Below are 15,700 nucleotides of genomic sequence, written 5' to 3' on the forward strand. Positions count from 1 at the left end.
AGATGATAAGAGATGTAGCAGAGCTGAACCTGAGATATGAGATGATAAGAGATGTAGCAGAGCTGAACTTGACATATGAGATGATAAGAGATGTAGCAGAGCTGAACCTGAGATATGAGATGATAAGAGATGTAGCAGAGCTGAACTTGACATATGAGATGATAAGAGATGTAGCAGAGCTGAACCTGAGATATGAGATGATAAGAGATGTAGCAGAGCTGAACCTGAGATATGAGATGATAAGAGATGCAGCAGAGCTGAACCTGAGATATGAGATGATAAGAGATGTAGCAGAGCTGAACCTGAGATATGAGATGATAAGAGATGTAGCAGAGCTGAACTTGACATATGAGATGATAAGAGATGTAGCAGAGCTGAACCTGAGATATGAGATGATAAGAGATGTAGCAGAGCTGAACCTGAGATATGAGATGTTAAGAGATGTAGCAGAGCTGAACCTGAGATATGAGATGATAAGAGATGTAGCAGAGCTGAACTTGACATATGAGATGATAAGAGATGTAGCAGAGCTGAATTTGAGATATGAGATAATAAGAGATGTAGCAGAGCTGAACTTGACATTTGAGATGATAAGAGATGTAGCAGAGCTGAACCTGAGATATGAGATAATAACTGATGTAGCAGAGCTGAACTTGACATATGAGATGATAAGAGATGTAGCAGAGCTGAACTTGACATTTGAGATGATAAGAGATGTAGCAGAGCTGAACCTGAGATATGAGATGATAAGAGATGTAGCAGAGCTGAACTTGACACATGAGATGATAAGAGATGTAGCAGAGCTGAACCTGAGATATGAGATGATAAGAGATGTAGCAGAGCTGAACCTGAGATATGAGATGATAAGAGATGTAGCAGAGCTGAACCTGAGATATGAGATGATAAGAGATGTAGCAGAGCTGAACCTGAGATATGAGATAATAAGAGATGTAGCAGAGCTGAACCTGAGATATGAGATGATAAGAGATGTAGCAGGGCTGAACCTGAGATATGAGATGATAACTGATGTAGCTGAGCTGAACTTGAGATATGAGATGATAAGAGATGTAGCAGAGCTGAACTTGTATGATGATAACAAGCAAGTACCTCCCTTACCTTGGTGTCAGTGCAACCCTGCTCTATACATCATGTAATAAAGTGTATAGTATACACACACTCATTGCACAAGTCAGCCATCTCCTGGAGGGGGGGGGGGGTGCAGATTTATGCAATTTCTGTGTTATCTGCCTGATAATTGCCTTCAAGAGTCTTCCTGGCTAATCTCACACCACCAGGGAGTGCAGATCACTGCTACGTCACCCCTTAGCACCCGATAAACAGATATTATTGGTCTAGTTTAAGAGGGGCCTTTAAAGGGAGAGTTTCACTTTAGACACTTAAGCCCCAACCATAGTGTAATGGAAAAATTCTGAGCTCTATGTTTGGGCCAGTGTCCATAAAGTGCCTCATGTGAGTGGACCAGTGGTGCCGATGCTTGGTTATGTATGGGCCTATGTCAGGCGACCTAGATTGTAAGCTCTGCAGGCCGGTGCTTCATGTTTCTGACTTCATCTCATTACAGACATCACTTGCTGCCTTCCTGGGCTCTCAGGCTGTCAGAGCTGCGGGTAATGGACAGCGGCTATTACACTTGCCTGGCCTCCAACATTGCAGGAAACACATCGCTGACCTACAGCCTGGAAGTGCAAGGTACAACGCGCCATCGTGTATCATCTGGACTCAGGTTCTGTTCATGGCAGCCTGGGATAGCACTAAGATATGATGCAGTCTAACATCTCATACACTGGATACAAGTTTTCCATGCTGTGAACAGAAGTATCTGAAGTATATGGGTCTGACAGAGGCCATGCTGACACTTATTTGGATTAGCTAAGCTTATATGTCTGGAGCTTTTCCTGGGGGATATGCTGAAAATATTATTTATGCTTTGCTAGTTATATATATATATATATATATATATATATATATATATATATATATATATGTGGGATATAGACATGACCTGTAGAATAGAAACCCCCATGCTTTGCACTGCAGCAAAATAAAAGCAAAGCTCCGGATGTGGATGTTACACAGAGCCCTAATAATATTAAAAGCTTCAGAATATTATAGCCCAGTACGAGGGGGCGGCGGGACCCCATAGGAAGCGGCTATCATTCCCCAGGGGTCAGACAGAAGCCTGAGATCTGCAATTATCACATTACAGCTCCAGGAATAGGATGTTTTTACAAAGGATGAAAGTGCCAAGGAGAAAGTAAAAGTATGAAACATCTGGTCCCCTCCACCCTCTAGTATCAGCCATAGACACCCGCTTCCTACACATTCTGTCATCAGACGCTTAACCGTTACTTTGCTAAGACCCACAATCTGCTCCGAAAAGTCACCTGTCGCTGATGACCGTACAGGCCAGGCATGCAGGGGTTAAGCCCCCGCTGATATCTGATATTATTGTAGACTGGAGCACAATTCGGAAGTTCTGACACACGCCAAGACACACTCCAGACTGACCGCTATACAAAGAGAGGAACTGAGCGAGACGATATAACCCTGCACCCACAGCCATTGTTCTCTCCTATCACCAGAGATATATGGCGGCATCACATATAGGATTATGTCAGCGAACAGCGGAAAGCAAGAATAGTGCATATATACATATATACTATTCATTATATCCATTGCTTTGGGAAAGCTGGGTGATAATGCTATAGTGAGATACAATGGCTATATTGGTTTGCCACCCAGCTTTCTCAGAAACAGAAGTGACAGAATGCAATAAGGCGCTACATACCTTATGCAGATGTATAATGAGAGATGCTGAGGACCAGTAATATGAAGATGCTCCATCAGGAATGTCTTGTAATAATCTGATAATTGTGCCAGTGATTGTAGCCGCCTGTGTATATATATATATATATATATATATATATATATATATATACTCTATACTATAAATATAAAGAGGCAGACAGCGAATGACCAGTGGCAGCGCCCTCACATCCACGTCCTCCTCCTCCGGACCATTGTATCCACTGACTTACAGTAGCTGTTACCAAACTAATGCAAAGCAACAAGCTTACCCTGTCACACTGTAATGGTGTCTGATCCGCAGGCAGTAGGTTATAGAGCAGGAGGAGCTGAGCAGATTGATAGGAGGTTTTATAGAAGGTTTCAGTATAATTTCTTATTTTGTATTTGAAAACATTGCTCCTCCTGTGTAGAATAACTAAACATATAAATGACATTCTACTGAATGTGTTCAGTTCCTCTTATTCCATAACTTTTTAATAACAGTTTCATCTTGCTGTCACAGAAGCAAGACCCTAGATCAGAGCCAAGTCTTTGTAGACCCCAGAGCCAAGTCTTTGTAGCCCCCATAGCCAAGTCTTTACAGACCCCAGACCAGAGCTAAGTCTTTGCAGACCCCAGGCCAGAGCCGAGTCTTTACAGACCCCGGACCGGAGCCAAGTCTTTACAGACCCCAGCCCAGAGCTGAGTCTTTACAGACCCCAGCCCAGAGTTGAGTCGTTACAGACCCCAGGCCAGAGCCGAGTCTTTGTAGACCCCAGAGCCAAGTCTTTACAGACCTCAGGCCAGAGTCAAGTCTTTGCAGACCCCAGACCAGAGCCAAGTCTTTACAGACCCCAGGCCAGAGTCGAGTCTTTACAGACCCCAGAACAGAGCCGAGTCTTTACAGACCCCAGAGCAGAACCGAGTCTTTACAGACCCCAGAGCAGAGCCGAGTCTTTACAGACCCCAGACCAGAGCCGAGTCTTTACAGACCCCAGAGCAGAGCCGAGTCTTTACAGACCCCAGAGCAGAGCCGAGTCTTTACAGACCCCAGAGCAGAGCCGAGTCTTTACAGACCCCAGAGCAGAGCCGAGTCTTTACAGACCCCAGAGCAGAGCCGAGTCTTTACAGACCCCAGAGCAGAGCCGAGTCTTTACAGACCCCAGGCCAGAGCCGAGTCTTTACAGACCCCAGGCCAGAGCCGAGTCTTTACAGACCCCAGAGCAGAGCCGAGTCTTTACAGACCCCAGAGCAGAGCCGAGTCTTTACAGACCCCAGACCAGAGCCGAGTCTTTACAGACCCCAGAGCAGAGCCGAGTCTTTACAGACCCCAGAGCAGAGCCGAGTCTTTACAGACCCCAGAGCAGAGCCGAGTCTTTACAGACCCCAGAGCAGAGCCGAGTCTTTACAGACCCCAGAGCAGAGCCGAGTCTTTACAGACCCCAGAGCAGAGCCGAGTCTTTACAGACCCCAGAGCAGAGCCGAGTCTTTACAGACCCCAGAGCAGAGCCGAGTCTTTACAGACCCCAGAGCAGAGCCGAGTCTTTACAGACCCCAGAGCAGAGCCGAGTCTTTACAGACCCCAGAGCAGAGCCGAGTCTTTACAGACCCCAGAGCAGAGCCGAGTCTTTACAGACCCCAGAGCAGAGCCGAGTCTTTACAGACCCCAGAGCAGAGCCGAGTCTTTACAGACCCCAGAGCAGAGCCGAGTCTTTACAGACCCCAGAGCAGAGCCGAGTCTTTACAGACCCCAGAGCAGAGCCGAGTCTTTACAGACCCCAGAGCAGAGCCGAGTCTTTACAGACCCCAGAGCAGAGCCGAGTCTTTACAGACCCCAGAGCAGAGCCGAGTCTTTACAGACCCCAGAGCAGAGCCGAGTCTTTACAGACCCCAGAGCAGAGCCGAGTCTTTACAGACCCCAGAGCAGAGCCGAGTCTTTACAGACCCCAGAGCAGAGCCGAGTCTTTACAGACCCCAGAGCAGAGCCGAGTCTTTACAGACCCCAGAGCAGAGCCGAGTCTTTACAGACCCCAGGCCAGAGCCGAGTCTTTACAGACCCCAGGCCAGAGCCGAGTCTTTACAGACCTCAGACCAGAGCCGAGTCTTTACAGACCCCAGAGCAGAGCCGAGTCTTTACAGACCCCAGGCCAGAGCCGAGTCTTTACAGACCCCAGGCCAGAGCCGAGTCTTTACAGACCCCAGAGCAGAGCCGAGTCTTTACAGACCCCAGGCCAGAGCTGAGTCCTTACAGACCCCAGACCAGAGCCGAGTCTTTACAGCCCCAGACCAGAGCCGCGTCTTTACAGACCCCAGACCAGAGCCGAGTCTTTACAGACCCCAGAGCAGAGCCGAGTCTTTACAGCCTCAGACCAGAGCCGCGTCTTTACAGACCCCAGAGCAGAGCCGAGTCTTTACAGACCCCAGGCCAGAGACGAGTCTTTACAGCCCCAGACCAGAGCCGCGTCTTTACAGACCCCAGACCAGAGCCGAATCTTTACAGACCCCAGGCCAGAGCCGAGTCTTTACAGCCTCATACCAGAGCCGCGTCTTTACAGACCCCAGACCAGAGCCGAGTCTTTGCAGACCCCAGGCCAGAGCAAAGTCTTTACAGACCCCAGGCCAGAGCAAAGTCTTTACAGACCCCAGGCCAGAGCAAAGTCTTTACAGACCCCAGGCCAGAGCCGAGTCTTTACATACCCCAGAGCCAAGTCTTTACAGACCCCAGGCCAGAGCCGAGTCTTTACAGACCCTGAATGAGACCCCTTTGAGTTTAACCAATTATCCACAGATATTGCCACAATGTAACAATGCAAACCCCCGGCGTTGTGCAGTATTAGATGTTTTCACAGTTTAATATAAATGTGAGTTATTGTGTATTTCATGATGCAGTGGTAAAGCTGCACCCATCACTGTCACCTCCGGACACTAACCTGTCTGTTTCTCCTCCAGTGCCCCCACGTGTGCACCCTGGACCTAAGCTGCTGAAGACTCTTCTGGGCCGGTCGCTGGCTCTTCCCTGTGTGGCACATGGAGACCCCATGCCCAGGCTCAGTTGGTACAAGGATGGGGCAGCCCTAAGGGTTGGAGACCAGGACTCGCTGCCAGGACCGGACGGCACCATTAGTGTCCTGGAGGTGCAGCGCTTAGACTCGGGTCTGTACCGCTGTGTGGCGTTCAGCAGCGCCGGAGAGGATGCTCTGGAATTCCGCCTGGAGGTGTTAGGTAAGTGTATATGATAACCAACAAGATGGACGCCATCAGTATAGATCTGTGCATAATGTTAGTGTTTTCTCTGCAGAACCACCAAATTTTAAGGAGAACTCTGACATCCTGTTGGAACACACCATGTATGAGCCGGTGACGGTGACGTGTCCTGTACAAGGTGACGGCCACGTTCCCAGGTCCTATGGGACATCTCTCCGGTTCATGTAGCTCCAGTCCATTACAATTCTCTGTGTGTCCTCAATATTTTAGGGACTCCAACTCCAATGATCCGCTGGTTGAAAAATGGAGTTGTCCTCAGCAGTAACTTACCAGGAATCACTCAACTTGCCAATGGATCCCTAGTGATCGATTCCCCGGCCCCTAATAACAGCGGAGACTACATCTGCCTGGCCACTAATGAGGCCGGATCAGCCAGAAGGAAGACCAAGCTGGTGGTGTACGGTGAGGGCCCAATCCTCTACTGGACCGCTATCTTCCTGACACCACAATCTTATAATCATCATTTCATCTACATTTCAGCTCCACCCAGGATCCTGGAGAACGGACAGGCCCAAAATATCTCCCTGATGGCCAACCAGCCCCTGATCCTGGGGTGTGAAGTCAGCGGGGTTCCCTTTCCCACCGTAACCTGGAACAGAGAAGACAGGATTGTAAGAGTCACCGCAACGCGACCCCTTGCAACGTATAATAATACTATAGGGGGGGTCTGTAGCCCATAGTATAAGCATAGGGTCATTGTATGGCGGCATCTGATGCATCCTATGTGTATGTCCTGCTCCTGATTCTCGCCTCTCCTTGGACATTGAGTCACCGCAACGCGGTCCCTTGCAACGTATAATAATACTATAGCCGTATCTGTATTCGGGGGTCTGTAGTCACTAATAACACTAATAACTTCTTTCCAGCTCACAGAAGGTCCAGGCATCAGCTTCCAATCCGCCGGACAGTCTCTCAGGTTTCATCGGATCCGTAAGGAAGATTCGGGATCATACACGTGTCGGGCAGTGAACCGCGCCGGGGAGGCTCAGCGCACCTTCAATGTCATGGTGTTTGGTGGGTTTTACTCCACTACTAGACAATTATGTGTGATAAAATATGAGAAGCAATAAGCCATTTATATGTATGTGTAATAGCATCTCCTGAGCTGCGGGGGCAGTGTATCAGGGAGAATAACTGCAGCCATGTAACTGATTTATACCATAGACTGCCTATAGATGCTGAATATTTGTAATTCTATCAACATTTTCAGTCCCTCCCACAATTTATGGAGCGGGATCTCTCCAAGAGCTGACTGCAAAGGAAGGAGATGAGGTTGAGCTTCACTGCAGAACTTCAGGGCTCCCAACGCCCCAAGTGGAATGGACAAAGGACGAGCAGTAAGTGTAACCCAAATTATTATAGGATCACCTGGAACCGCAGGGCATCCTACTAGCAGGTAAAAGAATATATGGAGAGATGTGTAATCAGACCTCACACTGCTGTGCTCTGTGCTCTCTGCAGCCAGTGTTATGTATTGTCCCTGGAGAGACGTTTAATCAGACCTCACACTGCTGTGCTCTGTGCTCTCTGCAGCCAGTGTTATGTACTGTCCCTGGAGAGATGTGTAATCATACCTCACACTGCTGTGCTCTGTGCTCTCTGCAGCCAGTGTTATGTATTGTCCCTGGAGAGATGTGTAATCAGACCTCACACTGCTGTGCTCTGTGCTCTCTGCAGCCAGTGTTATGTACTGTCCCTGGAGAGATGTGTAATCAGACCTCACACTGCTGTGCTCTGTGCTCTCTGCAGCCAGTGTTATATATTGCCCTGGAGAGATGTGTAATCAGACCTCACACTGCTGTGCTCTGTGCTCTCTGCAGCCAGTGTTATGTACTGTCCTTGGAGAGATGTGTAATCAGACCTCACACTGCTGTGCTCTGTGCTCTCTGCAGCCAGTGTTATGTATTGTCCCTGGAGAGATGTGTAATCAGACCTCACACTGCTGTGCTCTGTGCTCTCTGCAGCCAGTGTTATATATTGCCCTGGAGAGATGTGTAATCAGACCTCACACTGCTGTGATCGGTGCTCTCTGCAGCCAGTGTTATGTATTGTCCCTGGAGAGATGTGTAATCATACCTCACACTGCTGTGCTCTGTGCTCTCTGTAGCCAGTGTTATGTGTTGTCCCTGGAGAGATGTGTAATCAGACCTCACACTGCTGTGCTCTGTGCTCTCTGCAGCCAGTGTTATGTACTGTCCCTGGAGAGATGTCTAATCAGACCTCACACTGCTGTGCTCTTTGCTCTGCAGCCAGTGTTATGTACTGTCCCTGGAGAGATGTGTAATCAGACCTCACACTGCTGTGCCCTGTGCTCTCTGCAGCCAGTGTTATGTATTGTCCCTGGAGAGATGTGTAATCATACCTCACACTGCTGTGCTCTGTGCTCTCTGCAGCCAGTGTTATGTACTGTCCCTGGAGAGATGTGTAATCAGACCTCACACTGCTGTGCTCTGTGCTCTCTGCAGCCAGTGTTATGTACTGTCCCTGGAGAGATGTGTAATCAGACCTCACACTGCTGTGCTCTGTGCTCTCTGCAGCCAGTGTTATGTATTGTCCCTGGAGAGATGTGTAATCATACCTCACACTGCTGTGCTCTGTGCTCTCTGCAAGAAGAGTTATATATTGAGACATGTGTAATCAGACCTTTGTGTATGTTGTTAGTAGCAGCAGGACTGTGATATATGGATTTATATTACAGGATTGTAGCTTCTCCAAGTACATTGGGGGGTTGTCCTCACACTGCTGTGCTCTGTGCATCAGATCCCAAACCCTCTGTCACTGTTAACATGTTCTGAAAAAACTATTTGCTGGATCTCCACTCTCCCCCTCCACGACTGTGACATGCACAGACCCTCCCGAAATGTCCCGCCATAGTCACATGATCACGACCACAGCCTTCCGTGGCTGAGACACGTTGATCTTACTCAGAGCACAGGAGGAGGGACTGTAGATAGCTAAGAGCACAGCAGTGTGAGGATAGACACTGGCTTTCTGCTCCCATCCTGGAAAGTGTTTGTGCCGGATGATATATTCAGGAAGGGTTAACCCTTGCACTCTTGGCTGGATCTGTTGTCTTATTTCCCTGCTCTCACTCATCAAGGTGTCATGTAGGAGGCAGATGTGGGATCTGACCTATGACCTGTGCACATGAGTCATGCTATAGGCAGCTGTGACCTCACTACCTATAGCCCCTGTATTAGGGAGTATGAGGGCTGATCCAGCAGGGGGCGCTCTTCCTGTATACTCACAGCACATATGGATACACAGTATCACTTCTCCTGGAGCAGATACTCCTCAGCTGTATCAGAGGAGATGATTGCAGAGGTCAGGGGAGGATGATGGGAGTGGTTGTGGAATGACATAGGGACCTGCAGCTGCTGCGGTCTGGGATCTGACCCTCCTTAGAAACCACATTCAGGAGTCAAAACAGAGCGGCTCTCGGGGCCCCTCCTGGCAGCCACAGATCAGCGATGGGGCCCGAATAGAGGAGGAGGGAAGGAAAGCATCTGCCGGCAACATACACAAGAGGAATGTGTGAACAGTGACCAATGATCATGTGCCTGACCACCAGGGCCACGCCGCAGTATACCACATCACACAGGATAGGATGAGATACACAGCACAGCTCAGGATGGGATTAGATACACAGCTCAGCACAGGATGGGATTAGATACACAGCTCAGCACAGGATGGGATTAGATACACAGCTCAGCACAGGATGGGATTAGATACACAGCTCAGCACAGGATGGGATTAGATACACAGCTCAGCACAGGATGGGATTAGATACACAGCTCAGCACAGGATGGGATTAGATACACAGCTCAGCACAGGATGGGATTAGATACACAGCTCAGCACAGGATGGGATTAGATACACAGCTCAGCACAGGATGGGATTAGATACACAGCTCAGCACATGATGGGATTAGATACACAGCTCAGCACAGGATGGGATTAGATACACAGCTCAGCACAGGATGGGATTAGATACACAGCTCAGCACAGGATGGGATTAGATACACAGCTCAGCACAGGATGGGATTAGATACACAGCTCAGCACATGATGGGATTAGATACACAGCTCAGCACAGGATGGGATTAGATACACAGCTCAGCACAGGATGGGATTAGATACACAGCTCAGCACATGATGGGATTAGATACACAGCTCAGAAGGCAGTATCACACAGGATAGGATTAGAAACACAGCTCAGCAGCCAGTATCACACAGGATAGGATTAGATACACAACTCAGCAGCCAGTATCACACAGGATAGAATTAGATACACAGCTCAGCAGACAGTATCACACAGGATAGGATTAGATACACAGCTCAGCAGGCAGTATCACACAGGATAGGATTAGATACACAGCTCAGCAGTCCGGATTAGATACACAGCTCAGCAGACAGTATCACACGTGATAGGATTAGATATACAGCTCAGCAGGCAGTATCACACAGGATAGGATTAGATACACAGCTCAGCAGTCAGTATCACACAGGATAGGATTAGATACACAGCTCATCAGACCGTATCACACAGGATAGGATTAGATACACAGCTCAGCAGACAGTATCACTCAGGATGGGATTAGATACACAGCTCAGCAGACAGTATCACACAGGATAGGATTAGATACAGTAGCTCAGCGGACAGTATCACACAGGATAGGATTAGATACACAGCTCAGCACATGATGGGATTAGATACACAGCTCAGCACATGATGGGATTCGATACACAGCTCAGCACAGGATGGGATTAGATACACAGCTCAGCACAGGATGGGATTAGATACACAGCTCAGCACAGGATGGGATTAGATACACAGCTCAGCACAGGATGGGATTAGATACACAGCTCAGCACAGGATGGGATTAGATACACAGCTCAGCACAGGATGGGATTAGATACACAGCTCAGCACAGGATGGGATTAGATACACAGCTCAGCACAGGATGGGATTAGATACACAGCTCAGCACATGATGGGATTAGATACACAGCTCAGCACATGATGGGATTAGATACACAGCTCAGAAGGCAGTATCACACAGGATAGGATTAGAAACACAGCTCAGCAGCCAGTATCACACAGGATAGGATTAGATACACAGCTCAGCAGACAGTATCACACAGGATAGGATTAGATACACAGCTCAGCAGGCAGTATCACACAGGATAGGATTAGATACACAACTCAGCAGCCAGTATCACACAGGATAGGATTAGATACACAGCTCAGCAGACAGTATCACACAGGATGGGATTAGATACACAGCTCAGCAGACAGTATCACACAGGATAGGATTAGATACACAGCTCAGCAGTCCGGATTAAATACACAGCTCAGCAGACAGTATCACACGTGATAGGATTAGATACACAGCTCAGCAGTCAGTATCACACAGGATAGAATTAGATACACAGCTCATCAGACCGTATCACACAGGATAGGATTAGATACACAGCTCAGCAGACAGTATCACTCAGGATGGGATTAGATACACAGCTCAGCAGACAGTATCACACAGGATAGGATTAGATACAGTAGCTCAGCGGACAGTATCACACAGGATAGGATTAGATACAGTAGCTAATTAGACAGTGCATATGATTGGATTAGATACAGTAGCTCAGCAGACAGTATCACACAGGATAGGATTAGATACAGTAGCTCATTAGACATTAGCGCATATGATTGGATTAGATACAGTAGCTCAGCGGACAGTATCACACATGATTGGCTTAGATACAGTAGCGCAGTATACAGTATCACACAGGATAGGATTAGATACACAGCTCAGCAGGCAGTATCACACAGGATAGGATTAGATACACAGCTCAGCAGTCCGGATTAGATACACAGCTCAGCAGACAGTATCACACGTGATAGGATTAGATATACAGCTCAGCAGGCAGTATCACACAGGATAGGATTAGATACACAGCTCAGCAGTCAGTATCACACAGGATAGAATTAGATACACAGCTCATCAGACCGTATCACACAGGATAGGATTAGATACACAGCTCAGCAGACAGTATCACTCAGGATGGGATTAGATACACAGCTCAGCAGACAGTATCACACAGGATAGGATTAGATACATAGCTCAGCAGGCAGTATCACACAGGATAGGATTAGATACAGTAGCTCAGCGGACAGTATCACACAGGATAGGATTAGATAAACAGCTCAGCAGACAGTATCGCACAGGATAGGATTAGATACAGTAGCTAATTAGACAGTGCATATGATTGGATTAGATACAGTAGCTCAGCAGACAGTATCACACAGGATAGGATTAGATACACAGCTCAGCAGACAGTATCACACAGGATGGGATTAGATACACAGCTCTGAAGACAGTATCACACAGGATAGGATTAGATACACAGCTCAGCAGGCAGTATCACACAGGATAGGATTAGATACACAGCTCAGCAGTCCGGATTAAATACACAGCTCAGCAGACAGTATCACACGTGATAGGATTAGATACACAGCTCAGCAGTCAGTATCACACAGGATAGAATTAGATACACAGCTCATCAGACCGTATCACACAGGATAGGATTAGATACACAGCTCAGCAGACAGTATCACTCAGGATGGGATTAGATACACAGCTCAGCAGACAGTATCACACAGGATAGGATTAGATACAGTAGCTCAGCGGACAGTATCACACAGGATAGGATTAGATACAGTAGCTAATTAGACAGTGCATATGATTGGATTAGATACAGTAGCTCAGCAGACAGTATCACACAGGATAGGATTAGATACAGTAGCTCATTAGACATTAGCGCATATGATTGGATTAGATACAGTAGCTCAGCGGACAGTATCACACATGATTGGCTTAGATACAGTAGCGCAGTATACAGTATCACACAGGATAGGATTAGATACACAGCTCAGCAGGCAGTATCACACAGGATAGGATTAGATACACAGCTCAGCAGTCCGGATTAGATACACAGCTCAGCAGACAGTATCACACGTGATAGGATTAGATATACAGCTCAGCAGGCAGTATCACACAGGATAGGATTAGATACACAGCTCAGCAGTCAGTATCACACAGGATAGAATTAGATACACAGCTCATCAGACCGTATCACACAGGATAGGATTAGATACACAGCTCAGCAGACAGTATCACTCAGGATGGGATTAGATACACAGCTCAGCAGACAGTATCACACAGGATAGGATTAGATACATAGCTCAGCAGGCAGTATCACACAGGATAGGATTAGATACAGTAGCTCAGCGGACAGTATCACACAGGATAGGATTAGATAAACAGCTCAGCAGACAGTATCGCACAGGATAGGATTAGATACAGTAGCTAATTAGACAGTGCATATGATTGGATTAGATACAGTAGCTCAGCAGACAGTATCACACAGGATAGGATTAGATACAGTAGCTCATTAGACATTAGCGCATATGATTGGATTAGATACAGTAGCTCAGCGGACAGTATCACACATGATTGGCTTAGATACAGTAGCGCAGTAGACAGTATCACACAGGATAGGATTAGATACAGTAGCGCATATAATAGGCTTGGATATAACAATATATGTGATAAAATGGTCTTCAGGTATCATGGCTTAGATACACCGGCTTGGTGTATAATCTTTGTGATTGGTTACATTTTGCATAACGTGTTCTTCTGTTGTCTTGGTGCAGGCCGCTCTCCTCGGGGGAGGTCCAGCTCCTGGAGGGTGGGCAGGTGCTCAGGGTGCCCAGCTCGCGGCTATCCCACCAGGGCAGGTACCAGTGCCTGGCGTTCAATCACGCGGGTCAGCAAGTCAAGAACTTCAACCTGAAGATCCACAGTAAGTGTTATTGTGCCACCTGCTGGACACCCGGCTAACTGCACAATGCTGTATAGATTCACAGCACCTGATGATCTGGTTACTAAGATCCACGTCTCTTGTTCTCTTACAGCTCCCCCCACAGTCTGGGCGTTCAATGAGACCACGTCAGTGGCCTCTCTGCTCCACGGATCTGTAGAGTTGAAGTGCGAAGCAAAGGGATCTCCACCTCCAAGTATCACCTGGTTCAAGGATAAACGTCCCATTGTGTCCAGCCCCAAATCCGCTTACAGGGATGGCGGGAGAAGCCTGCAGCTCAGCAAGGTGCAACTCTCTGATGCCGGCTCATACACCTGCAAAGCCAGCAACCATGCGGGCACGGTGGAGAAGTCCTATCTGCTGGAGGTGTATGGTGAGTGCTGCTCATACCTGGAAGACAGCAACTATTCTGGACTTATTCCCCTTCTGCAACTTTCTGAAAGTAACATTCTTCTTGTCCTCCCCATACAGTGGCCCCTCATATAGAAGGAGCAGGGGTGAAGCCGCTGGTCATCAGGGCCACGCTGGGGCGTCCTCTGGACCTGGAGTGCTCTGCCACCGGTCACCCCCCTCCAGTCCTTTCCTGGCTAAAAGATGGACTTATGGTCTCTGAGAAAGAGGGGCTGCAGATCAAAGATGGCGGACGAACTTTACACTTTTCAGCAGTGACAGAAAGCACCCAGGGGGACTATACGTGTATAGCCATCAGCCTGGCCGGAGAGACCACCCTGCGCTACTCTGTGGAAGTGCTGAGTAAGACAAGGGCCTTATTCTCCCATCACTCTGGGGAGGAGGGTGTGATCTCTGCACGGGGTGTGCACCCTATTCTGGCGTCATTCCTGTATTGCAGCAATTATTTATAATACTAATAATTCTTTACTCTTATTTTTTGTTAGTTCCTCCTACGGTGCAAATCGGTGACGGCTCAGATCAGGTCATAGTCACGGTAAATGACGCGCTTGACCTCTCCTGCTTTGTGACTGGACACCCGACTCCTAGAGTGTGGTGAGTGCCGGCCATACATGTAGCGTCCAGTGATCAGATTACACTCGCCATGCCGCTCTATTGCTCTCTGTTATCAAAAGACATATTTGATTTGTCTTTTGACAGCAATTAGTCTGCAGCGTCTTCTTTCTGCTGTTCCTGCGCTGATCATGGGAGCCGGAACAGTTGTCACTTCTGCCATCTCCTCGGCTCTCACTTCTGCCGTCTCCTCCCCTCGGCTCTCACTTCTGCCATCTCCTCGGATCTCACTTCTGCCGTCTCCTCTCCTCCGGTCTCACTTCTGCCGTCTCCCCTCCCCGGGTCTCACTTCTGCCGTCTCCTCTCCTCGGCTCTCACTTCTGCCGTCTCCTCCCCTCGGCTCTCACTACTGCCGTCTCCTCGGCTCTCACTTCTGCCGTCTCCTCTCCTCGGCTCTCACTTCTGCCGTCTTCCCTCCCCGGGTCTCACTTCTGCCGTCTCCTCTCCTCGGGTCTCACTTCTGCCGTCTCCTCTCCTCGGCTCTCACTTCTGCCGTCTCCTCTCCTCGGCTCTCACTTCTGCCGTCTCCTCTCCTCGGCTCTCACTTCTGCCGTCTCCTCTCCTCGGCTCTCACTTCTGCCGTCTCCTCTCCTCGGCTCTCACTTCTGCCGTCTCCTCTCCTCGGCTCTCACTTCTGCCGTCTCCTCTCCTCGGCTCTCACTTCTGCCGTCTCCTCTCCTCGGCTCTCACTTCTGCCGTCTCCTCTCCTCGGCTCTCACTACTGCCG

At 48.4% G+C, this 15,700-nt stretch overlaps 1 protein-coding gene across 2 annotated transcripts in view; it reads left to right on the forward strand.

The window, feature by feature from the left end:
* HMCN2 (hemicentin 2) overlaps positions 1-15,700 on the forward strand; it is a 179,889-nt gene that overhangs the window by 131,873 nt on the left and 32,316 nt on the right. For both annotated transcript variants that reach the window (XM_072125758.1, XM_072125759.1), the window contains exons 23-33: positions 1,583-1,710; positions 5,758-6,030; positions 6,107-6,190; positions 6,283-6,474; positions 6,553-6,683; positions 6,939-7,086; positions 7,283-7,409; positions 13,784-13,932; positions 14,045-14,323; positions 14,422-14,703; positions 14,847-14,955. In XM_072125758.1, the coding sequence (XP_071981859.1) occupies positions 1,583-1,710; positions 5,758-6,030; positions 6,107-6,190; positions 6,283-6,474; positions 6,553-6,683; positions 6,939-7,086; positions 7,283-7,409; positions 13,784-13,932; positions 14,045-14,323; positions 14,422-14,703; positions 14,847-14,955 (1,902 nt within the window). The remainder of the gene's footprint in view (positions 1-1,582; positions 1,711-5,757; positions 6,031-6,106; positions 6,191-6,282; positions 6,475-6,552; positions 6,684-6,938; positions 7,087-7,282; positions 7,410-13,783; positions 13,933-14,044; positions 14,324-14,421; positions 14,704-14,846; positions 14,956-15,700) is intronic.

The sequence above is a fragment of the Engystomops pustulosus genome, chromosome 9 (assembly GCF_040894005.1).
Source record: "Engystomops pustulosus chromosome 9, aEngPut4.maternal, whole genome shotgun sequence".
NCBI classification, from domain to species: Eukaryota; Metazoa; Chordata; class Amphibia; order Anura; family Leptodactylidae; genus Engystomops; species Engystomops pustulosus.